This window comes from Nyctibius grandis, chromosome 9 (genome assembly GCF_013368605.1).
Source record: "Nyctibius grandis isolate bNycGra1 chromosome 9, bNycGra1.pri, whole genome shotgun sequence".
NCBI classification, from domain to species: Eukaryota; Metazoa; Chordata; class Aves; order Nyctibiiformes; family Nyctibiidae; genus Nyctibius; species Nyctibius grandis.
This window is the reverse complement of record NC_090666.1, coordinates 17,804,004-17,830,910: the sequence shown is the minus strand read 5'-3', so window position 1 is coordinate 17,830,910 and position 26,907 is coordinate 17,804,004. Positions and strand designations below refer to the sequence as shown.

Below are 26,907 nucleotides of genomic sequence, written 5' to 3'. Positions count from 1 at the left end.
GATCAGATCATGTAGCCCAGTATCCCATTTCTGACGGAGACCAAAAGCGTTGCCTCAGGTTGTCTGTAAGGGCAGGGCAGGGACATGGTGATACTCCTCTGAGCACCTCCCCAGCTTCCAATACTTCTGAAGCACAGCAGCTTCGGAGTTAAGGTGGTGCCTTTTTTGCTTCCTGAGAAGATTTAAACCCTGCATTGGATTTCTTTTCCATTGAACTGGCCTGTTGGTTTCTCTTAAAATGATCTCATTTTAAATGCTACCAGCACAGCTGAGTTTAAACTTGACTGTGGCTGTGCCAGCTGTACTGCCCAAGCAGGGTTACTACAGATGCTGATGAATTCTGGGTCTGAGGAGGTGTCACAAGCTACTGCTCAGCACATTGCTTTGCTGCAGGAGGGACACAGTACCCCCGGCCAGCTGCATCTCTCCATCCCGTGAGCGAAATTCACCGTTTGGAAAAGTTAAGTTTTAAGCTGTATGTAGACCTTGTTCTGACACTTTGTGAGGGGCTCAGTTTCAGTGTCTAACGATACACCTGCGTCTTACAGGGTCCAATCTTCTGTAGTGCGCAAAGTGCACAACCCTATGTGTGGCCGCTGTCATTTGGGGCTGGTAACACATTGCAGAACTGCTCTGTACTGAAACACAGCTGTAAATAGTAAAGTTAGCTGACATGATGCTGGCCAGAGCTGACCCTTATGAAGCAAATCTTATTCTGCTAATCACAATTAAAACATGCTGGACCATAACAGCTGCTGGGGAAGAATGCAAACCTGACTTGATACAGTTTACACAGAGCAGTCAGCCATGGTCCAGTACTGCATCAGCTTGAGCTGAACCACTAAAATAGAGCCTGTATTCAAGTTCACAGAATCACACAGAATCACAGAATCACAGAATGTTAGGGATTGGAAGGGACCTCGAAAGATCATCTAGTCCAATCCCCCTGCCGGGCCAGGATTGCCTAGACCATATCACACAGGAACGCGTCCAGGCGGGTTTTGAATGTCTCCAGAGAAGGAGACTCCACAACCTCTCTGGGCAGCCTGTTCCAGTGTTCAGTCACCCTCACCGTAAAGAAGCTTTTCCTCATATTTATGTGGAACCTCCTGTGTTCCAGCTTGCACCCATTGCCCCTTGTCCTGTCAAGGGATGTCACTGAGAAGAGCCTGGCTCCATCCTCATGACACTTGCCCTTTACATATTTATAAACATTAATGAGGTCACCCCTCAGTCTCCTCTTCTCTAAGCTAAAGAGACCCAGCTCCCTCAGCCTCTCCTCATAAGGGAGATGTTCCACTCCCTTAATCATCTTCATGGTGCTGCGCTGGACTCTCTCTAGCAGTTCCCTGTCCTTCTTGAACTGAGGGGCCCAGAACTGGACACAATACTCCAGATGCGGCCTCACCAGGGCAGAGTAGAGGGGGAGGAGAACCTCTCTCGACCTGCTGACCACACCCCTTCTAATACACCCCAGGATGCCATTGGCCTTCTTGGCCACAAGGGCACACTGCTGGCTCATGGTCATCCTGTTGTCCACTAGGACCCCCAGGTCCCTTTCCCCTACGCTGCTCTCCAACAGGTCTGTCCCCAACTTGTACTGGTACATGGGGTTGTTCTTGCCCAGATGCAGGACTCTACACTTGCCCTTGTTATATTTCATTAAATTTCTCCCCGCCCAACTCTCCAGCCTGTCCAGGTCTCTCTGAATGGCTGTGCAGCCTTCCGTTGTGTCAGCCACTCCTCCCAGTTTTGTGTCATCAGCGAACTTGCTGACAGTGCACTCTGTTCCCTCATCCAAGTCATTAATGAATATATTGAATAGAACTGGTCCCAGTACCGACCCTTGAGGGACTCCGCTAGACACAGACCTCCAACTGGACTCTGTCCCATTGACCACTACTCTCTGGCTTCTTTCCTTCAGCCAGTTCACAATCCACCTCACTACCCGATCATCCAGACCACACTTCCTCAGTTTAGCTGCGAGGATGCTGTGGGAGACCGTGTCAAACGCTTTACTGAAATCAAGATAGACCACATCCACAGCTTTACCATCGTCTATCCACCGGGTTACGTGCTCATAAAAGGCTATCAAGTTGGTTGAGCAAGACTTCCCGTTGGTGAAGCCATGCTGAGTGCCCCTAATGATCCCCCTATCCTTGATGTGCCTAGAGACAGCACCAAGAACAAGTTGCTCCATCACCTTTCCGGGGATGGAGGTGAGGCTGACCGGTCTATAGTTACCCGGGTCCTCCTTCCTGCCCTTTTTGAAGACTGGAGTGACATTCGCTTTCCTCCAGTCCTCAGGCACCTCTCCCGTTGCCCACGACTTAGCAAAGATGATGGAGAGTGGCCTAGCAATGACTTCCGCCAGCTCCCTCAGCACCCGCGGGTGCATCCCATCAGGGCCCATGGATTTATGGACGTCCAGATTGTTTAATTGGTCCCTGACCCAGCCCTCATCTACCAAGACAGATTCCTCCTCTATCCTGACTTCTTCTGAGGCCTCAGGGGTCCGGGGCTCCTCAGGACAGCCTCCAGCAGTATAGACAGAGGCAAAGAAGGCATTCAGTAACTCCGCCTTCTTTTTATCCTCTGTCTCCAGGACCCCCACCTCATTCATCAGTGGGCCTACATTGCCTCTAGTGTTGGCTTTACCTGCAATGTATTTGAAGAAGCCCTTTCTGTTGTCCTTGACCTCTCTTGCAAGGTTGAATTCCAAGGAGGCCTTAGCTTTCCTAGTTGCCTCCCTACATCCTCTGACAACAGACTTATATTCCTCCCAAGTGGCCAGCCCCTCCTTCCACGATCTGTACACCCTCTTCTTCCACTTGAGTTTGCCCAGCAGTTCCCTGTTCAACCATGCAGGTCTCCTGGTACCCTTCCTTGACTTCCTACCTGTTGGGATGCTCTGATCTTGAGCTCGGAAGAAGCAGTCCTTGAATGCTAACCAACTATCTTGGGCCCCCTTACCTTCTAGTACCCTGTCCCATGGGATTTCCCCTAGCAATTGCTTGAAAAGGCCAAAGTTGGCCCTCCTGAAGTTCAGGGTTGCGATTCTGCTAGTTATTCTGTTCCTGCCACATGAGATCCTGAACTCTACCATCTCATGGTCACTACAACCAAGGCTGCCCTCAACCTTCACCTCTTCAACCAGACCCTCCTTGTTAGTGAGGATCAGATCCAGCAGCGCTCCTCTCCTAGTTGGCTCATCCACCATTTGCATCAGAAAGTTATCATCAACGCACTGGAGGAACCTCCTGGACTGGGGATGGCTGGCTGAGTAGGCCTCCCAGCAAATATCAGGGTAGTTGAAATCCCCCACAACAACCAGGCCCTGTAATTGCGAGACTGCTCTCAGCTGCCTGTAGAAGGCCTCATCACCGTCCTCATCCTGATCCAGTGGCCTGTAATAGACACCCACAACAGTATCACCCCTGCCAGCCTGCCCCTTAATTCGCACCCACAAACTCTCAACTCGCTCCTGATCCGCCTCTGGACAGAACTCAATACATTCTAGCTGCTCACTCACATAAAGAGCAACTCCACCACCTCTCCTTAGTGGCCTGTCTTTCCTGAACAGGACATAGCCATCCATGACCACATTCCAGTCATGAGAGGCATCCCACCAAGTCTCTGTAATTGCCACTAGATCATACCCCCCGATCGAACACGGATTTCTAACTCCTCCTGCTTATTCCCCATGCTGCGTGCATTGGTGTACAGGCATTTCAGGGAGCGAGCTGAGCACACCGATTTCATCCCAGATTCACCCCCTGATTTCACCCCAGGGGGATGGGAGGCCTCCTGGTCTACCTCAACACTAGAGCGTTGCCCCAGTGGTGCAAGCCCAGCTACCACCCCATCCCCCTTCGAATCTAGTTTAAAGCTCTCCGAATGAGCCCTGCTAATTCCTGTCCCAGAACCCTTTTGCCCCTACGACATAAACCTTTCCCATGTATCACTGTCACGCCTGTTGTCTTATAAAACCAGCCATTATCAAAGAACCCAAAGCCCTGCCTGTAGCACCAGTCTCGTAGCCAGGCGTTAATAGAGAGAATCCTACTGTTCCATCCCACGTCATCACCTGAAAATGGAAGGAGGGAGGAGAAAACTACTTGTGCTCCAGACTCTTTCACCAACCGTCCTAGGGCCTTGTAGTCTTTCTTCATCCCCCTCAGACTACGGGATGCAGCTTCTTCCCCACCTGTCTGGAAGATCAGCAGGGGGTAGTAGTCTGTGGCCTTCACCAGGTTGGGGAGTTGCCTGGTGATATCCCTGATTCAGGCTCCAGGCAGGCTGCAGACCTCCCTGTGATGGGGGTCAGCTCTGCATATTGGGCCCTCAGATCCCTTTAGGAAGGAGTCTCCAACCACTAAAACTCTCCTCTTCTTCCTTGTGGAGGAGGTAGCTATACGCCCATCAGGTTTTTCTGACTGTGGTGGGACCTCTGATATAGGTTGCCTCTCCACCACATCCCCATTGGACCGGCTGTATTCCACTAGGGCTTCATATCTATTGCTCAGAGGCACCTGTGGAGGCAAGGTAGGCAAGGAGGGCACTCGCCTTTTGCCACGGCCATAGACTTGCCTCCACTCACTCCTCTCCTCTAGGTTATTGTTTTCCGCCTGAGAGGGGCAGAGTACAGGGGTCCCTCGATCCTGGGAGCTCTCCGACAGGTGCTCCCATTTTTGTTGCAGGGAGGGCAGAGCCTGGCTCCACCAGTCTATCTCCATTTCAGCCTCCCGAATGCTCCTAAGCCTTTCTACTTTGGCTTGAAGCCTTTCAACCTGGCTTTGCAGCTGTGCCGCTCGGCCAAGCAGATCATCTACTTGCTCACAGCGCACACCAGCCCCCTGACACCAACAGAGACGGTGTAGCATTCCCTGCAGCCCGCAACCTGCACCATCGCCTCCTTCCGTGGGAGCTCTGTCTGGGTTCCCACATCCATTTTTGGTCTTCTTCCACCGGGTAGATACCATTGTTCTTTCACTGAACTGGGAAATACCTGTTGGTGCCACCCCTGGTTCACAGCTCCTTGGCACCTTCCTCGCCTTGTGCACTGGGAGGGAGTCAGTGCCTCCCCAACGAGCTGCAAACGACTGCAGCCTCTCCTGCCCTGGGACACACCCAGGTCACTGCTGATTCACACAGGCACTGATGACTCTCCCTCTCCCCTCTGGGCAGGGACTAGTCCCTGTCCTCCAGGAGGCTTTTTATCACCCGATAACAGGGGGTGGAGCGTTTAAAGCGCTTAAATTGCCCGCGGTGCCTCTGGCTACGCCCCCTCCTCTCCTGATTCGTTGCCGGGCACCTCCGGGCCCGGGCCCGGGCCCGGGTCCGGGTCCGGGGTCAGAGGGAAGCAGCTCGGGGCTGATGCTCGCGGGGGGGCTCAGGGGGGGCCCAGAGTACGAAAAACCGCCCGGTTAAGCCCGATGTCGCCCTCGCCCCCGCACTAACCTCAAGTCGCTGCATGAATTCACATGTTCAAGTAAAGTGAGTTTCACAGAAAGATTTCATCTTGATTTAAGAAATTCAGATGGAAATCCATCATAGTCATTGATCAGCTGTGCGAGCACAGTTAGAAGCTGTCTTATTTCTATTTGAAATTTGTCTGGCTTTGACTTGCAGCTATTGAACCTATTATATCTTTGCCTGCTAGATCAAAGATATGTCTATGATGAAATTTCTGTTCCCCATGAGGTTTTTCTCAACTGTGATCAAATCACCCATTAAACCTTCTCTTTGATAGGCTAAGTAGGTTGAGCTCTTGGTCTATCTTGGTATAAAGCATGTTTTCCAACCCTTTAATCATTCTGCTCTTTTCTGAACATCCTCCAATTTTTCAACATTCTGTCTAAATTGAACTTTATATAGTATTCCAGTAGCCACTGCAGTAGTGCTAAATACAGGGGTAATACTGCCTTCCTGGTCAATAATTTATTTATGTGAACAAGACACTATTTAGTTTTTTGGCTGCAGAGTTTTAGCCTTAATTTGTCGGAGTACTGGCTGCTCCACAGTGCCTTCGGTGCCTTAACCTCTCTATTGCTAACAGCTTTCCAATTGTATTTCTATAATCCTGCCTCTCAGTTGCAGCTCTGCAACCTCTCATGTAAGCTGCTGTGGCAGTGTTTTCCAGAGCCTCTGTGGCACTATTTTTACTTTGTTCTCATGCTGTTTTTCATGTTGTATTTATTCTCATGACGTTACACCTGCAAACACATTATCGTTGCAGTAGGTACTCCCGGGAAGCAATTGTCTCTGGTGTGAGATTCACCCCTCTTTCTTCCCCTTTTTCCTACTGCTTGCACGTAGATTTTGGTTTATATTAGATGACCTAATAACACGTGTGCATAAGCTTAAAAACCAACCAGCCGTGCAGCACCCGCCTTGATCAAAGAGCGTTCCAATTAGTGCTAATAGTACTGTAAGCAGGAACAACCTGTAGGGAGTTTGAGAAGATGCTAATGAAAAACACACAGTCGCTATGGGAAAAGTATTATGGAGTGATCACTGCTGCACTGGAAAGGATAACCAGGGGAGGAGACTCACCTGGAGACCCCACCGCTTCTGTTTTCAGCTGGCCACTGTGTTCAGTTTTCCCTTTCCCCTTCCCTTTTCTTTCTCTCTCTCCCCTTTAGTTCTTATTTTTCTCCAAAAGTAACTACTTTCACTGTTAAAGATGATGTATGCCGTCAACTACAGTCTTTATGCCTGTGAACCTGTCTCAACATGAATTGTGCAGCATTGATTTTTAGGATAGGGAGCTTAGGTTTGTAAACTCACAATTAACTGTACTGAAATGTATTTATCTGTTCTCAGTTTGCCAGATTGCTCTGTATCAGCAAAACTGGTTGGAAAATCATACTTTGGGAAATTATCAAAATGGAAAGATGCATCAAAACAGCTTCTGAAGAGGTTTGTCTGAGATTGCTGCTATTCCAGGTTTTAACTAATCTAGATGGTGGAAGAATGCTTATCAAATTTGCAAATGATACTGATCTGATAAGCATGGTGGTGAGTTTGAGGAAACAATTACAATTTAAAAGATCCAAGACAGTTGTAGAGATGGTCTGAAAAAACAGGGGGCTGTTCAGGCTGGAACAATGAACTGTGCAAATACAAAGTGGAAACTCAATGAGGTGAAAGTCTGTAAAAGATTCAGGAGCAGGTAGACCATAAGCTGAACAGGATTTAAAGATGTTACAGTCGTAAACAACAGCAAGCCCTAGCCTAGGATATATAAAACAGAGGTGTAAGTTACTATGCTACCACATAATCCTTCTTTTCTACTTAGTATGCCTCATGTGGAGGAGAAATGCCTAGATGTGGGTACTGCACTTTAAGAAAGATGTTTACGAACAAGAAAGGATCCAGATGAGAGATCAAGATCTAGAAAATAAATTGTACAAGAAAAAGGTTAATGATCTGTGTTGCTTAGCATACAAAAAGAAGACTGAGAGAGGAGAGAACAGGGCATGGCAACATGAGAATAGTCTCTAAATACCTCAGAGACTGATTAATGATAGGTAATAATTTGGTTTTGATGCCTATGGTGAAGTTGATAAGAACAATGAGCTTAAATTGCAGCAGGAAAATTTGTTAGACTTTAAAATAAACCCTTTCAAATAACAAGGATAGTGGAGCACAAGAATGGATAGATGGTGACAATACTGAGGACTCCATCACTGGAATCCTCACTGAATGTCAGAAGTCTCTGACATCTGTCAGAAATTACATAGCAATCTGTTGCTGCTCTTGCTTTGAAGTATCAGAATGGAAAATGTTTAGACTACTAAGTAATTTTAAGAACTTCTTTGGACCTCTCTCTGTCTCAGGGAAAATGTGTATTTGGCAGAGGGAGCTGAGAAAAAGAGCTGTATCAAGTAGAGAGACTATGTTCCCTGTTCCCTCTTCCGTGTCGGCCTTTGGAGCAGACCTATGAGACAGAGAAAACACTTCTACTCTGTCTTAACTAAAGTATCACCCCTTCCCCTCCTTCTTTCTAAGAACTGGGTCAGCCACAAATCACTTCAATAAGAATTATGCTGACAATACTTACTTTCATCTTCAATGTACCCCTTCCAGTCAAAAGGAGTCACTGTTGAATTAACCAATGTACCATTTTCACCTATGGTGCTGTTTAGCTGGGAAGTAATATTTGTTTCCAAAGTAAAATTTTCTGGAGGCCACTGCAGGCATTTATTCCTCAAGTTGCCCATGAACAGCTGCAGCCCTATTAGTGCAAATACACTCAGACAAAACACGGTCAGGATCATAACATCCGAGAGCTTCTTCACAGACTGAATTAGGGCTCCCACGATAGTCTTCAAGCCTGCAAATGCAAAGGAATTTTTATTCTGATGTTCAAAACTTTTTTAAAGCATAAAAATGACAGTGTCTCCCAGTAAAGTTACAGATTTCATGCAGAAGCCCAAATAAATGATTGTAATGTCTGTGAGATAACATATTTGTGAAGAGCTTTTTTCACTGTGAGAATGAATACATAGCTGAAATTTATGTTCATTTGAAACCGTGAATGGAATGAGTTGCATATATTTCAAAACACTTGTTTTAATGCTAAAACAAGTGACTTTTTTTATTCATGCTGTACATGAATCTCACATAAAAGTCTTCTTTCTTTTTATTTGTCAATACCTCTTGCCCCAAACCTCTGCTATTATCAGTTTTATAACATACTAGATTTAGAAGACTGTAGTAAAAAGCCTGTTCAACAATAAATAGGATTAAAATTTAATGCTATAAAACTGGAGGTGGTTTGGAAAAATCATAGAATTTGAAGATAATAAATCCCCCATGCAATGCCCATGCTATTCTTTATTATCTTATTCCTTCGTCTTCTTACTAAGTCAACATTTCAAACAGTTCTGTTTTTTAGACACAAATATTCACAACAAATACCACATAACATCATGTAGGTAAGATACACATGGGTAAGAAAACTTCAGGGTTACTGATATTCATTGAATGTGGAGAAGAAAGCCTGACATCGTACGATGCAAACCACACACTGTGTACTGCAATGTCTCATGCAAGAATCTGTTAAACTCAAAGGCTGATTTCAAAAGGAAAGAGCTCATGTTAAAAAGCAATGAATCAGAGATTTCAGTGAATTCTAATATCTTCTGATTCCTGCTTTTTGTGGAAAGAAAAAAGACGGGTTTAAAAAATATGAATTCTGTTTCAGTGAATTAAAGTCAGCCTCAGTGTTTAACCTAGCTCTCACCTGGAATGACTGATATTGTTTTCAAAGCTCGGAGAACTCTGAATGTTCTCAACGCTGAGACATTGCCCAGGTCCACAAACTCTGTCACATATCTGTAATAGGGGAGTTCACACACAAACACAATGACAGGATAAAAAGGAACAGTTGGGAGGTACAAGGGGCCTAACACCTTACACCAGTTACTTCTTACCTGGGATTACAGAAATAGTTTTCAAAGCTCTCAATACTCTGAAAGTTCGAAGAGCTGAAACATTGCCTAGGTTTACAAATTCTGTTACATACCTGTAGGATTAAATCACAGTTATTCAGAATTTAGGCAAAGTTTATGCTACTTACTTGGGTCTTTCATCAAGACCGCTTTGGCGTTTTTAGCAAAAAATTAAATAGCAACAGTCAGAGGTTTACCTTTCACTGCAGTTTGCCTTGCATTAATATGCTTTCAGAGCCTTCAGTTAAATTAAGTCTCTGAAGTGAATCAGAGTGATTTAACTTTGAAAGCCTAAAATTTATCTAGACTAGATTGGTAAGTTTGAAGAATGAATTCAAAGGGATGATCCTTTTCTGCTCAGAGAAAAAAATGCAGGACATGAAATTAGCCTCTCTAATACTAGCTGTACTAATGGCTTCTGCAGTATTTGTGTTTACATCAAAATATGCATAATGTGAAAATTGTTTTAGATAAAAGTAAATCCATACGAGAATTTCCATTTAATGAAATTGATATGTATCGATACTAATTTCATGCCCTTTTTGCCCTTCACTTTCAAAGAAAAGCAAAAACCAAAAACTTACGCGAAGGTAATGACAGTGAAATCAAGCCAGTTCCATGGATCTCGAAGAAAAGTAAAATCTTCTAAGCAAAAGCCCCTTGCAATGATTTTTATGAGTGACTCAAAGGTGTAAATTCCAGTGAAGGTATACCTGGAAAATATAGGAAAATTTAATCAAAATAAGTAGTAACATTTTACATTGGTATTCTGATAGAAACCTGATGATCAAATGAAAGAGTTTTTTAATTTCAAAACTGGAAAAGAAATACAGTAAATAAGAAATTTCTTCTAAAATGCATTATATTCATCATACATACTTGTGTATTTACATGCATTAGTTGTGACATGCTGTTGAAGTACAGCAATCCTGATCTTATACATAAATCAAAATAAAGAAATCCATCAAATAAAAGACACATTAAAAAAATTATTGGTGTCAGTTTCAAAGTATGCAACACTAGATCCATTACTGTTAACCAAGAAAGCTGTGAGCATAAGTTACTGGATACACCAACATCTAAAACATCTAGTATTAATTCTAAAAAGGGAAGAATGCAAGCATGCACCGAATCCTTACTTTAGTAATCCTTTTGCTTATATGCTGTCCTTAACTAATGCGTACAAATAGATGGCCAGGGTTCTGCTATTAATGCAGTGGCACAAAGGAGGGATAAAAACATTGGGTAGCTGCTAAACCATGAAGATGAGAGAAAACTAGTGGAATCTCAGTAGAATACTATCTGTAAACAACCCTCATTCTTTTCTACCTAGTCGTTCTACTAGAAGGACATTTAAATAATTATTTAACATTTCTACATAGTTTAGAGAGGAAATAGTAGTGGTGTCTCATGATAGTTCCTGCCAGCACACATGACTCTGGTTACTGGCATGCTGACTCCTAGAGGATCAGTCAAAGACATCTTTAAATAATGTAACTTACTCTACATTCTTTGTCCAGTCCGGAGGGTTACTCATGGTCATAAATACACAGTTGGTCAAAATAGTGCACATGATAAGCATGCTGAATAATGTAGATATAGTTAAGGAAAACAAAACAGTAATTCACACAATATCACATGAACCATATATCTTAAGTGCAGTAAAATTTTGCCACTTACACAAATCTTTTAGACTTTGGTAAACATTGTACGTATATTTTGCTTAACTTTTTCACTTTAGCACATTAAACTTTAATATTAGTCTTGATTTGTTGATGTTCTGATTTGATCTGTTGATGTTCTCATGTTTTGTTTTCAGCTGGTACTGGAAGGCAAAGGAGACAGCTCTCACACCCCTGGGAGGTAATGTGAGCTCAGTAACAGCAAAAACTGAAATAACTTGCAGTAGAATACTGTTTTACTTAAGTACCTGACATGACTGAGTAAGCGTTAGTCTTTCACTTCTACAGTTTTGGTACTAAACTCAACAGCTGGCAATGCAAGTTAAAAAAAGTTTAGCCTGTTTACCATGAATCAGAGCTGTAGGGAAAGCACACACCACCCCAGCACAGCCAGCCTGTCAAAAACACAGAACAAAACACAGAATACTGTTTTTAATTGCTGAAGTGACCATATTCCATTTTTTCCCCTATCACTAGCTTAGCAGTACATGCTTCAGTTAGTGAAACAGAAATCCATAGAGAACTCACAGATTCAGGTGCATAATTTTCCAATATTATTTTGGGTCTCTCAAATTAGCAGCAAAAAAAGCATCTGTTGTTCTACCAATGCTATAATTTGAAAATGGTTCAATAGTATCTTGTAGTGATTGCTTGAAAAGCATGGAAAACTGATGAAAATTAGAATGAAAATTAATTTTTATTTAGAGTTCCAGAAAGGAACAATTAGGTATTCTGGGACTATGAAACCCAGGCTAAGAGCTCAAAGGGGCTTGTGGTGGGGAGTTGGGACAGTCCGCTGGGGCTTCATTACACCCAGTGTGATGTTCTTGGTTTACAAGATCACTGGCTCTACAAACAGTGCAGTCCTTCCTTTTTTTCGTGGCAATAAACATGATTATTCAGACATTTGGAAATACTGAAGTAACCAAAAATAGACCAAAACCTGACTCAAAATAGCCACATGATGGCAGCAAAAAATAAGAACCGCTACACCATTATGCCAAATGGTTAACTCAACTAATTTTTCCTCTAGTCATCTCTCTAAATGATGTGTTCCTTAAAAATAGTTGCATTAACATAACTGGCAAAGACGCTAGCTTAAACTGAAGAAAACCATTTACAGATAAACTTGTATATAAGAGCCCAGGATTTTTTTTAATTTTTTTTTTTATTTATTTATTTTTTATATCAAGTAGATAGCATTTTATTGTTTGAGGCTTATTTTTATGCCATGGACAAAAAAACCCACCCCAAAAAAAAAATCAACCCTTCACTCTAGTGAAGGAAGAATAGGAGAAGTAACACCTCAGCTTAAACTTTGCAGAAAATTGGTGCAAACATTAAGATTGTTGCTTACAGCTGCTGAACAATTCAAACTTGAGCATATATTTTCAAGTAAACATTCAGATCACAGGGAAGGGTTTAGCTGCCTGATTCCCATAGATAGGTGGGTGACTTTTGTCTAAATGCCTGACCAAGCAGTAAATATTGTGATATCTTTCATTAAGTAACTTAACTTGTTTTGAAGATCATGTTGTCAAACAAGCTCTGTACAGTAAAAATTGTTGTTCGGTGTCTAAGAATAAATGATTAGAATGCCTTACAGTGCTTGTCCTCATAGTCCACAGACAGCTCCAGCATCTGACTTAATATAATTGGGAAATTCCTTTAAATAAAAAGAATCCATTTTGGTAGTTCAAAAACTTGGAGATGCCTGGCTGCATCTTCAGTACTCTCATAAAACAGTTAAAGAAGTTGAATGTCCTCTTAGGAAAGCTGAGGTTTTATCGCCTGTGTGGACTTGGTGGAAGACAAAGATTGGAAAAAAAAAACGTTGACAGTTTGTTTCACAGATACCTGCTGGCAGTCAGGCCACACTGAGTAACACTGTAATTTCAGCTTCCAAAGGTAGCACAAGGGTACTTAGCAGGTACCACATTTTCTCTAGAGCATCTCCCTGTTCCTTTCCAACACTCCTTGCACTCTGCAGCTCCAGCCACTGCCACCTCCCTTTTTCTGTCTGCTCAACCCCCCACCTGTTCTTACCTTTTCATCCTTTCCTTTTAATTGCCAAAGTCTGGCCATCTCCCATCACTCCTGTGCTGCCCCCTCGGTTCCACACTCTACCTTAACTTGAGTCAGGCAGGCAAATGGGAGAAGAAAAAAGTAAAAAGACAGAACACCAGGTGGTGAGTCAGCAGAGCATGAGAGAGAGAAATTCATGATGTTACCAGTTCTGTAGCTGGTATTACAATAGGTACCAGCAGTGAGGAAGAACAATTGCAGGGAGTCTCTGAGCACTGGGCAGAGACACAGTTTCTCTGCAGGGGGAGCAACATCTGACCGCATGTCTGGGCATATGCTACCGAAGCGCCCTGTACAGAGGTTCAAAGAATTTGGAGGACGTACAGATGAAGGTTTTCCAACCAATGTGCCAATTTAATTGTGCTCAACACACACCTTTCACACCAAAAGTGAAAGGCACAGTTGTGTTACAAAGGCCAAATGCCAAAGACCCACCTCAAAACGTGAGGGCAGTAGAGTTTATCGATTAAAGTCAGAAGATTATTTAAAATAATAAGCAACACTACTCCCTAATCTTTTTCATATAGGTGGCTAACTTTGTATAAGCAGCTGAAATCTAAACTCCATTATGGAACATATTACGTGGTTCTTATTTAAATATACTCATATTTGCAGTGTTTGTACTATACTGAATTAAAAAAAAAAAAAGAAGAAAAAAAGAACCTATGCATCTATTCTTATGTTTAAGATAGAAAAAATAACCTCCCCCATGTCTATATTTATGATAAAAACAGCCCATTCCATAGCTGTGTGGTTGGAAAAGAAATCAGTCCATATAGTGAAAGGAAACCTCCTCCTATAATAGAGCTAAATTACATGATCATACAATCAGCTAATAGATAGAAGAAAAAATATTGGAATTGCATATTGTTTATTAGAATTGCTTTTGTTCTGACTGCCATCAAGGCCAGCTGGATACTCTTTGAACACAATTAGGAGGAACTTAAAACCAAAACCAAACTCAGTAATCAGTACACCAGTAAAAAGCATTACCCACAACTAGCACAGATACAGGGTTGGAAGGTATTGTAAATCAGAGTCTGTAACTTGAATGGATGAGCATTCATTAGAGGCTTCAATCTGACCGTATTTGGCTGTGTTTTCCAACCGTCACCACCACTGTGTCTCTAGGTCTCTGTCAGGTCTCTCAGCTACTGTCCCCAGATGCTCCCTGACTCCTCTCCAGACACCTTCCTCACCTTCTCTCACTGCTTTAACTTCCAAGGAGCTCAGAGAAAAAGGTCTTCTGAGTCAGCAGCAATCAGGCTTGTTTCTTCCTTTTTCCAAAGACCTAGAAGATTCTGCCAGCAGTCTCTAATAGTGAGACTTCTGCCTTTGACTAACTGTTCAATGTCAAAAGTCTTACTGTCACACTGAAGTTTTCATTTGGTGACTACTTTTCCCAGTCCTGGGGTTTTGTAAGAAAAGTGCATCAAAACCTCACCTGCTAGAAATTCCCATCAACCTGTTATGAACATCAGGCACCAATCCCACATGCCAGTCTAAAACTTTACCTTGTGCACTGTCCCATCAGTTATGGTCCCCCACTCTGTCCATCATCTGCTCATACAGATGCTTTGCAAACCACCCGCAGGACTCCTGCCTCTGCTTTCTGGCAGTGTATTAAATTTGGTGGGGGCTTATGGTGTAGCTGAGCAGGTTTGGGAATGTGAGATTCAACACGCATGAACCAGGCTTCCAGGCATGCTGCTGCAACAGACTATGAAGCTGGTCTTGAAGGTGGCCTCAGAAGGACCTCTAAAAGGCATTATAAACATATTCCTGAGCTAGCCTTTCCTGAGCAGCTGAGTATCTGCCTAATTGCTTGCAAAACTCATGGCTCTTCTGGAGTTTGTGAGCACAAACTGCATTTAAAAAAAAAAAGTAATTATTTTATGAATAGGCTTCATAGCACAAAAAGAATCTGAGATGCAAAAAAATTCAACGTTAAAATAAATCTGAAGAAACTTTTCTAAAAGATCAATCAAGATGGATTATTAAATCTGTCCGCAGATTTGTACAGCAGAAGTATTGAAATTCAACAGCATAGCTAAAATGCATCTATATGATATATACATATTTTCTAGTATTTATAAAATCTTACCATAAGTCTTCCATTGTAAAATAAAAATAAAATTAGCAGCCTACAAACACATTTATTTACAATAAAAGAGAAAGAGTTATGTTTTCTTAATTTCAGTGTGTAACATTTTGAACCACCATTGAAAAAGGATATGAATGTACCAAAATTTTAATAGCTATTTTTCTAAGAGGATTGAAGGGAGTTAAAACGTACAGGGCAGAGGTGGCACTGAATCGGAAGATTGCCTTCCCTTTATTCAATACTATAAAGGTCTGAAAAAGAGAAAGAAAAGACACTTAATAAGTGTGTATTCACTGTAGATGCTCATTTTAAAATGGTTCCTAGTGATCAATCACCAAAATTGTAATTTTTTGAAAAGTTAATACATAAAAACCCATTTTGTAAATAAAACTTATTTCCAGTACTTACCTCATGTACCTGACATACGAAAATATAATTTTAAGCATAGAACATTCAATTCATTTATGTTTTTATAGTATTTCTTCATTAAACAACCTCAGTATAGCAATATGATACATTTACATGATGTGTTTCTTGTAAAAAAAGGTGCAAAAATGATTAACTAAAATTATAATTTTATTTGTGTTTTCCCATAGAAAACTCTCTTCCTGTTTGAAATACCATAAACAGGGAAATCTTACCTGTGGGCGTTAATGATGTGTTAGTAAGAGAAATCCTTATAGAAACTGATGTAATAGACTACCCGTTTGTTCGTATATTTTATTCTAGTCTGTTTCTTGGTGTATGTGCTAAGGAGAGAGGGAAATAGCAGTAACACATTTAGTCATGATTAGGTAGATCTCTGAGGACTCTGGGCATCTGAATACACCTTACTGGAGGAGAGCAAGAGACAGATACATCCTAGATGACCTCCCTGCATAACTGTGGTTTGCAGGTGTGAAACTTTCCCAGAACACACATACTTGTTAAATTAAATTTAAACAGCTAAAGAGTCTATCAAATTTGGAGAAACTTAAAGGCGTCAAGCTTTACTTCAGAGAATTGTAGAAGACTCTCTAGGCTGAAAGCTTGTCTCTTTTTCTCAAATAAATCCGTGAGCCAAACATAAATGGTATGAGAGCAAACCCTACAAATATAGCTTTGTTTTCACTGTAGGCCATCAAGGTTGCAACAGCATTAACATTACAGCATGGGAAATGTGGACTGTCAGGTTTCTTTGTGGCACTAAGGTGCTCTTTAACTGCAAGATCAATCAGAAAAGAATGAAAAACACTGCAGAAGCAAGGTTCAGTAACTCAGAAGAAAGCTGCATGCAGTGGAAGGGATGATGCAAGGACTGTAGCCTAAACTCAAACTGAATTAAAGGTATTAAAGAATCTGCCCAAGAGAAATGTCCAAAATTGCCTTTTTTTTTTGTTTTGTCAGAGCTGTATATTTCATAAATAAGCTATGATAAAGCCACCTTGGTTTTTGTTACATTGGTGAAGTAAGCTGTAAACCAGAATGCCAGTGGAAGTGTGGGAAAGGGTATGTTGGTCTCTTCTGGTGTCCATGACATCAAGCATCGCTTCAAGACTGTAAGCAAGTGGACTACAAGGCTATTTCTGGGAAGGCTGGCAGAAAGAGAAAATATGTCAAGGAGGTTCAAGAAGGACTATTCTTCAATTTGCTTAGATTTGGAAAGCTTAGTATGTATGGACCACGAAGTACAGATACAAACCTCTAGGAGCACTGAGGAGGTGGAGAGAGACACGGAGATGCGGGTTTCCACCAAAGTGTGACAGATACCAAGTACTGAAGGCAGAGGAGAAGGAGGGATTAAGCCCTGAGGAAAAGCTGTCCCAGTCCCAAATCACTTGCTGGTTTCTTCCCTGAGCTCTCTCCATCACAGCTCTACACAGCACACCTTCCTATACAGACCAAACCCCTTAAGAGTAAGGGACATTAATAGTGAGACTTTATATTCTCTTGAGTGCAAACTCAAGATGTGTAGGAATCGTATAAGATATGTATTTGATTTCCCTGCTTCTGCACAGAAATTGAGAAACTGCATATGAAATGGAGGACAGTGGGATAAAGCCTGAGCTAATGTTTCCAAATTACACTTCCAGTTATGGATTACAGATAACAACCTTCAAAACATAACTGCAGATGACCTGACCTTAAATGAAGCTTTCATTTTAAGTACTGAAGCAACCAAGCAGATGATTGATTTTTTGGCACAATGTTTTAAAGCCTCACACCCCAAGGCGGAAGGTGAGTTTCCCCTCCCAGGTCTGTCCCCAGCCACCAGGACTCACAGCTCAGAAGCCTCCAGCTCACACTCTCGGCTTTTGTAACTATGAGGTAGTTGACAAAATACATTAAAAATCACACTCTCTACTAACTTTGTCATCTAAGACTACACCACCTACGTTTCGTCAACCTACATTTTTAAAAAAATCTCTGAACACAAGCATATTAAACATACATCTCTTTTCTAACATGCCTTATGGAAAATAACAGCATGCTGGCACCATTCCAGTTTCAGTTGGAAGCTGCTGCTATTTTAGCTGTTCTACTTTCTGCTGCCCTGCATAAGCAGAACCAACACGACATAAATTCCCTACCTCAGTTTTAATTTTTCACTCAAAGCATCTTTGTGACTGGAGCCTTCAGAATGACTTTTAACAGCTGACATCCAATCCCTGTGTAAGCTTTCCTCCCTGGTAAGCCTGCTATATCTCACTCCACTCTCAACCCAGATGCAAGCCAATGTGTAGGCAGTGTGGATGAACATGAAGTATTGTACCCAAAGCTATCAGGACAAAGTAGGCATACACTGAGAAAAGCTAAATAAATTCTAAACAAATTGTAAGATTAATGTTTGCATATGAAGGATTATGTATACTTTTCAGGGCTTAGGTTTTATGAAGTGCTAATCATTTTATAAAGGCAGGAAACCTGCTCACACTCAAAGTATTCAAGTGTGAATATAAATTCAAAGAAATCCCTAAAGAGAAGTCTCTGATTTGCTGCTTTTGCATCTGTAACCTGGATCCCACTTCTGTAAGTTCTGCCATATTTGATATAAACCTGGAAACTGCATTCTTAGCAGGGCAAAGAAGGAGTATTATTTTGAGAAGATGCAGCTAAGAGGGAAGAGTCCGCACCTCTTGGGACAAAGAGTTCCCAAAACCTTATTTCTCCTCTCCTTCCTCCCTTTTATCTTTAAGTGTAGTTTCTGGAAGGCTACATTTAGCAAGCTGACTGCCACTCCATTGCATTTCCACTTCCTACAGTTAAATAAACACCATCTAAAACCTCATAGGACCTTCTGAAAGACAAGAGGTGACATATTGTTGATCTGGGTCCTTAGCTTCTGAGGAAAAGCCCCAGGGGCAGCTAGAGCAAGAGACTCATTGCATATTGGAACTTGGCACTTCTTGGTTTTGTGGTTCTCTTTTGAAACCATGTTTCAGGACCTTAAATTTTTGCTTTGCTAGAACTTTTCACTTAAAAATTCTTTCACTTACAACTGTCAAAAGTATCTAAAATCACTAGTGCATTCACATTTTCTGATGTAAGGAAGTTAAGTAAAGCAATTTTACAGGATCTTTTTGTTTCTGCAACCCAAGACAAGCCTGGGAATCCCAGGAGCTAGTGATTTGACCAGATTAGGGACTGAATTACCAAGTGCCAGGACAAAAGTAGGTACTTTTCTGACAGATATCATTCAGCATCCTTCTGGCAAGAGGCAGGGCATGGAGTGGCAATCAGCAATGCTATTATAGCAGGACGAAAGTGAAGCAAGACCCATTTAGTTCCACCTATTCTTTCCCTCCTCTTTAATGTAGCAGCCTAGATTCAAGAGAAAACAGCCAGCCCTTCAAGTGTGAAACCAAGTGGACCAGATTTTGATGGACGCCTGCAGGTCAGGATCTTAGGGGGTTCCAGCTGATCCTTTCTCTATAGACAGTGGTGTGAACATCCTTGATGCTTTATGATGGCAGCTTGAGCATGAACAGGCAGTCACTATTATACTGGGAACACACTGATTTGCACTTACACAGAAGTGGAACGCAAAAAATGGGTAAAGTCCAAGTTCATTTTTACTCAATTTTGGATTAAAAAAAGATCATTGTAACCATTTAGGATGATAAACTTCACAGTTCTAAAGACCAGCATTATTGACCACCACAGTCAGCAGCATTTCATGATAATAAAATCATAAGAATATAAGAACAAGAATTGTATTGTATTATAATACAATACTTATGTTCCAAGGGTACAGTTGCTGGCATTTAGGCTATCTGAGATAACAGTGTAGATCAATAATACTATCAGGTGTGTAAATTTGCTGTAATGGGCTGTTCTGCTGTCAAACAGCAGTTGTTAATTTTTTCCTTTTCCTTTCAACTTCAGACTAACATTGGGCATTAATATGTCCTCTTTGGTTGTAGGTTTTGCATCGAAGAATAGTTACAAAACCATAAAAATAGCACATCTGATTTGTTTCTCTTGACAGGTTTTCCCATTTTTAACTTTTCATCTCAAGGCTACATTATCCACAAATTAAGGCTCTCAGACCAGCTCAACCCATTCATTTATTCCTGTCTTATTCTGTATTAAGCTGTAATAAATCATGGCATGCACAAACCTATTGCTTAGGAAAAAAAGTCCAAAAGATTAAATGTAAAACACTCCAGATGACGTTTCAACATTCAATGCATGCAAAAACACAGTGAACTTTGCTCAATCTTGCTACAAAATAGGAAAAAAACCCTCAGCAAGTGGGATGCAATACTTGTGTATGAGGCAAACGATGGATGATTTCACTCATGACCCAAATTTGGGATAAAAAAGATATTCCCTAAATTCTTGTAGAGGTTTCCTGAATAAACACTGTGACCATGTTCATTAGTATCATTTGATCAGTGCTGTAGGCAATGATTTCTATTTCCTATTTGAAAGTTTGGAAGGCAAAGTGATATAATTTCTGTTGATAAATCAGGTATACTTTATGCAGAGATCTTAATAGAGGTCTGAAGCAACAGTGGCATCTGCTAATCCATACACTTGTCCTCACCCTGTCTGGCAAATAAGTATTTCCCTTCATTCTAGTGGTTTTTATTCGATCTATATCATTTCAGATAGATGCTTCCCCAGGCAGAAATATAAAATCTCTAACCATCATGCAGCAGTTGTCAGACCATTACCCTGGGAGAGGCTGTGCTGACTGACTCCTTGGCTTTACAAGGTGGAATTCAGAGAGGGACAAAGAGAAAGCTGAAATGTTAAATGGTACAGAGGTAAATGCATTGAGCGTAAGGAGTCCTTCATGTCTTCCTGGAGATGTTCACTTCTGCTTCAGGTTTTTCTCAAAGTATTTTTCCTTCTGAGACTTGCAGGAGCATCAGCTGCTACCAATACTCTCAAATGACAAGTGAAACAAAAAAAAAAATCTTTCCAGAATTCACATACAGCTAGATAAGGAAATCTAGGAATTAGATATTTTAAAATCAAATTACTGATGTAAAATTGAAATAGATGTTGGATTTCTGTTAGGAAAGTCTATTTTCCCCCTACTGAAAGCAGAAAAAATGGAGAGAATTGTAGTGTGTGAGAAATTTTTGTCTTGTCTTTGGCTGACAGGGCTGTTTCTATTTCTGGCCTGTAGAAGATTAAAGCATGTGCATAGAGAGGATGTGTGGTCTTCAGCACAAAGAGAATCCCAGCAGGTACATGACTTGCCCCCAAAAGTTATTTAATATGCAAATAAAAAGATCCTTCCGTTCAAATAGTACAGAAACTTGGCTGAATATGTTCTGTTCGTTTCACTCCATTTCTTGCGACTCTATCATCAGACCTGTCTGATGTAGTAAGTTTTCAGCTCCATCTGTGAAGACTGAAAGGGTCTTCCATTTCTAAGGGCTCTAGAAGTGCCCCTGTAGGTCATACCTATCATGTATCTGTTTTTGCTGTAGGACACACAAGACAGACTGATTTGACTATAAAGGTCCAGGATGAGCTGTGGGCACGTAGGGATGTAACTATATGTGATTTTGTATCATAAACAGACACAATTAGTACAGAACTCTATAAGGTCTGCTTTTATAGAAATGCATCTTTTATCTTTGTAAAAGTAGAACTGTGATTTAAAGATAAATCTTCATATGCTGTGAATGGCAGATAAAGGCTCTTTCAGAGGCATCAAATAACAAAGATAAAAATATTATTCTTTCACACAGTATTTCCTCTCTTGTCAAAATAGGACTCATAAATCACAGAAAATTTAGCAAGTTGAGACACTTAGAACACAGCACTTTGTGAAACTCAAAATAACTCCTGTCTTGATATTTATAGAGTTTTCATAATCACAGTATCTAATAATCAAAGCATCAACCAAGCTAGCTATCACTATAAACCATGAACCTTTTCTGCCACATATGGGCTGTGCAACAGAATCAACCTAAAAGGATTCCAGGCCTGTTCAAGGCCAGTTCCACCAGAGAATTTTAAATCAGTTTTACACTCTCTTTATGATATTTTCTGCTTATCTATGCATTTCTCTATTGATTCCAAAATTTCCTAAGAATTTGCTATCAAAGCAGATTTCTGCGAACAAAATGCACTATGCATTGGTTCATGCTGTCAGTTTTAAATGTGAAGAACCCTAGAGGAAGTGTGGCGTGTTGGTGTACTCAGTTTCATTATATATTCACTTTTTTAAAGTTTGCAAAGTATTTCATTTATTATGTATACACGTTTGTATAGGTATTATATACTGCTTATAATCAAAGACAACATACTATGTTTCAGCTTTGATATAAATGTTCCTCTGATATAAATACAATTATATCAAAGGAATAAATTTTGATGTAAATTAAAAGAAAAGGATGAAAGGTTAGTAACCATTCAGGATGATGGATTCTGTCTCTTGTTGTACACCTAGTCCTTTTAGCAATGCTCAAATGTTTCCACATTATTAGAATTATATTTTCCTACGTGGTTGCAAATTAACAGACTTAAGTAACAAGCCATATGACTCACTCCATGAAAACGAAATGAATATGATAAAGCACTCCGAACACTAGCATATGAACAGGGTTGATATTAGACTCACTTTTTTGTTGATATAATATGGATCCATGTCTTCCAAGGGCTCAGACACCATTCCTGGAGGTATGTCACCATATATAAACGGAAGTGTTTTTCCTGCCTCCAAATCACTGTTTGGCTTTGGCCCACTTTCATCATCATTGTCTTTACGATCTTGTTTAGAATTCTTCGCTTTTTCTGCAGCAATGCGTTGTTCAATAGCTGCAAGAGACTCTCTAGTGAAGTGTTGGAAGCTGTCTGGTCCTGGTGGTACAAGCACTGACTGCTCCATCTTTTCATCCTGCACATTTTAATTACCATTTATTCTTCTGCATAGGAAAATACTAAAAGAAAGCAGAAAATAAAATTCAAACAAACGTGTTAAAATCACCAAGAAAGATATAACATTTATTTTTAAATGCTTTTGTTTGTGCTATGTTGGAATGTTCAAATACACAATACTGAAAATTAGTAAAGAAAGAAAAAATAAGCAGTTTAGTTGGTAATTTGACCTTTGTAAGAGGCACTTGTGTGGTTCTTATTCTAGTCATATAAACTGAAAAAATTTCTCAACTCTAGGACTATAATAGTCTTTTACTCTGAATAAGCAAAGGCATGATACTTAAGAACAATCAGATACATTCTTTCCTATAACTAATTATCTTAAAATCACCTCACACTGCTCTGGAATCAATCAGGATTATATTGGTAACTATAAATAGCACAGTTCATCAGAGCTAATGCAGAAATTTCCACTGAGTTCAGCAAGAGTATCAGAAAACAAGCACTGTGGAATCAGAATTTCTATTAAACAAATAAAAATCAACTCTATGAGGTAGTAAAGTAGTGGTTTCAAGTAAGTTTTTGTATGGGTAGTTATTCTAGCTAATAATAAGAACAATTTTTATTATATTTTATTATATTTTTATTTCAATTTAACTGTTACTATATATCTGGTTCTTTATTCAGTATCTGTAACTGGTATTCTGATATACATATTTATTTATATATTGCAACTGAGAAAATAAACCCAATGAGGGTGGGAGGGAAAGAAGTCCCATTAAAACTACAGATCTGGCATCTTTCATGCTGCTGAATAATTTTCTGATGACATCAGACATACAGATGAATCACAGAATCACAGAATGTTAGGGATTGGAAGGGACCTCGAAAGATCATCTAGTCCAATCCACCTGCCAGAGCAGGATTGCCTAGACCATATCACACAGGAACGCGTCCAGGCGGGTTTTGAATGTCTCCAGAGAAGGAGACTCCACAACCTCTCTGGGCAGCCTGTTCCAGTGTTCGGTCACCCTCACCGTAAAGAAGTTTTTCCTCATATTTAAGTGGAACCTCCTGTGTTCCAGCTTGCACCCATTGCCCCTTGTCCTGTCAAGGGATGTCACTGAGAAGAGCCTGGCTCCATCCTCATGACACTTGCCCTTTACATATTTATAAACATTAATGAGGTCACCCCTCAGTCTCCTCTTCTCTAAGCTAAAGAGACCCAGCTCCCTCAGCCTCTCCTCATAAGGGAGATGTTCCACTCCCTTAATCATCTTCATGGTGCTGCGCTGGACTCTCTCTAGCAGTTCCCTGTCCTTCTTGAACTGAGGGGCCCAGAACTGGACACAATATTCCAGATGCGGCCTCACCAGGGCAGAGTAGAGGGGGAGGAGAACCTCTCTTGACCTGCTAACCCCACGCCTTCTAATACACCCCAGGATGCCATTGGCCTTCTTGGCCACAAGGGCACATTGCTGGCTCATGGTCATCCTGCTGTCCACTAGGACCCCCAGGTCCCTTTCCCCTACGCTGCTCTCCAACAGGTCTGTCCCCAACTTATACTGGTACATGGGGTTGTTCTTGCCCAGATGCAGGACTCTACACTTGCCCTTGTTATATTTCATTAAATTTCTCCCCGCCCAACTCTCCAGCCTGTCTAGGTCTCTCTGAATGGCTGCGCAGCCTTCCGTTGTGTCAGCCACTCCTCCCAGTTTTGTGTCATCAGCGAACTTGCTGACAGTGCACTCTAATCCCTCATCCAAGTCATTAATGAATATATTGAATAGTGCTGGTCCCAGTACCGACCCTTGAGGGACTCCGCTAGACACAGGCCTCCAACTGGACTCTGTCCCATTGACCACCACTCTCTGGCTTCTTTCCTTCAGCCAGTTCACAATCCACCTCACTACCCGATCATCCAGACCACACTTCCTCAGTTTAGCTGCGAGGATGCTGCGGGAGACCGTGTCAAACACTTTACTGAAATCGAGATAGACCACATCCACAGCTTTACCATCATCTATCCACCGGGTTACGTGCTCATAAAAGGCTATCAAGTTGGTTAAGCATGACTTCCCCTTGGTGAAGCCATGCTGAGTGCCCCTAATGATCCCCCTATCCTTGATGTGCCTAGAGACAGCACCAAGAACAAGTTGCTCCATCACCTTTCCGGGGATGGAGGTGAGGCTGACCGGTCTATAGTTACCCGGGTCCTCCTTCTTGCCCTTTTTGAAGACTGGAGTGACATTCGCTTTCCTCCAGTCCTCAGGCACCTCTCCCGTTGCCCACGACTTAGCAAAGATGATGGAGAGTGGCCTAGCAATGACTTCCGCCAGCTCCCTCAGCACCCGCGGGTGCATCCCATCAGGGCCCATGGATTTATGGATGTCCAGATTGTTTAATTGGTCCCTGACCCAGCCCTCATCTACCAAGACAGATTCCTCCTCTATCCTGACTTCTTCTGGGGCCTCAGGGGTCCAGGGCTCCTCAGGACAGCCTCCAGCAGTATAGACAGAGGCAAAGAAGGCATTCAGTAACTCCGCCTTCTTTTTATCCTGTCTCCAGGGCCCCCACCTCATTCATCAGTGGGCCTACATTGCCTCTAGTGTTGGCTTTACCTGCAATGTATTTGAAGAAGCCCTTTCTGTTGTCCTTGACCTCTCTTGTAAGGTTTAATTCCAAGGAGGCCTTAGCTTTCCTAGTTGCCTCCCTACATCCTCTGACAACAGACATATTCCTCCCAAGTGGCCAGCCCCTCCTTCCATGATCTGTACACATGTACATGAAATGTATATTTGGGTACATAGTGGTGCATATATCCTTCATGCCTGAATGTAAAGAGATATTTGCAGTCTCCACCCATTGCTGGGGTCCCTGTGAAATCATCAGTCAGCCTTTCAGGAGTCTTAAGGGCTGATGCAGGTCAGTACTCATTGAAATAAGCTAGAGATATGAAACGACAGAGAAGTAAGAATACAAGAGATGGTTGGGGGAAAACATATTAAATGAAAAGGTGACAAACAAAACCAGGAATTATGGAAAGAAGCTAAAAAAGATAAGGAAAATACAGCAAGAAATGGAAACAAGCGAAGACCATAAATGAACGTAGAAAGAATTAGGGGAGAAAGTGAAGAATGTGAAAAGGAAAAAATAGGAAGACTGGAAGATTAGCAGTATGAAAATGCAGAGATGAAAACAAAGAAAAATTAAAAAGCAGGTGGGAGAACAGAATACTGGGAAAGGAGCAAGAAGATAGGATTACACTTTCTATTAAGGAAAAGTCAATAGGGAGAATAGGAAATTAAATGAGAAATAAAGGGAGAAGAAAGAAAAACATAGCTGGGAAATGAAAAAGAAGGTCGCTAAAATATATTAAGTAATAAACCCTAAATCCTCTAGATCATTAATGCCAGGGTGAGCACAAATATCTTAATCACACATTTGTATTGAGTAGTGGAATATAGTGGATAAAATAAGAAAGAGTCAAAGTGCTTACGGGTTCTATAACCCCAATTTTCTTGATTTCTCAGAAAAATTTTAAAAACATATTTCACTCGGATGTATAGAATCATCACCCACCATCAGAGGAACGAGTTCTAAAGAATCGAGGTGGCAAATTTCTCACTGTAAAAAAATTAAAGGGAGCTAATCTCCTACCAAAACACAAAGTATTCACCCATGCAAAGTGTAGACTCATGCCAACAATAGTTCTCTAAAGCTTTCCCTTCTTTCTAATCCTAAAAGGAATCAGAATTATCCCGTTCTCTCTCCATTAGGGGAAAAAAGGATGTAAAAGAATGTACCTCAGCCAACAAGGATTTAAAATCTTCTCTTCCTCCACACAGAAAGCATCCTCCAGACATCCCCCAGCTCCCCATTCCGTGGTTCTGTTTACTTCTGGGAATTGACTCTTCAGTCTCTTAACTACTGAACAGTTATAAACTCACAGTTTGTACACTCTGACATTGTTCCTTAATGTTAAATCACACCATGTGGATATCAGGAAAGAAGGAGAAAAAACTACTAGCCACACCAGTGACCTTGCTGATCCCCAAACTGATCCCCGTAAGTGGCACTGTAGTTTGGGAAACAGATCTCATACTAAGCCACTATTCAAATATTATAGGAGCCACAGATGTAGGTGGATACTACTTGCTCTGTGGGTTTCAGGGAGATACAGAGACTCAAGAGAGGCAGGTAGGCTCTCTTCTCTGCTCAGCTTATTTTGCAAAGGGTTGAAGGCCTCCTCTCC

General features: G+C 41.5%; 1 protein-coding gene across 1 annotated transcript in view; it reads right to left on the bottom strand.

Annotated features, from left to right (window-relative positions):
• Positions 1–22,662, bottom strand: part of LOC137667502 (sodium channel protein type 1 subunit alpha-like) — a 73,509-nt gene extending 50,847 nt beyond the window's left edge. Inside the window, 6 exon segments of the mRNA XM_068408320.1 lie at positions 8,066–8,338; positions 9,441–9,532; positions 10,043–10,171; positions 10,961–11,050; positions 15,462–15,580; positions 22,396–22,662. Of these exon segments, the coding sequence (XP_068264421.1) occupies positions 8,066–8,338; positions 9,441–9,532; positions 10,043–10,171; positions 10,961–11,050; positions 15,462–15,580; positions 22,396–22,662 (970 nt within the window).
• Between the last annotated feature and the right edge of the window lie 4,245 nt (positions 22,663–26,907).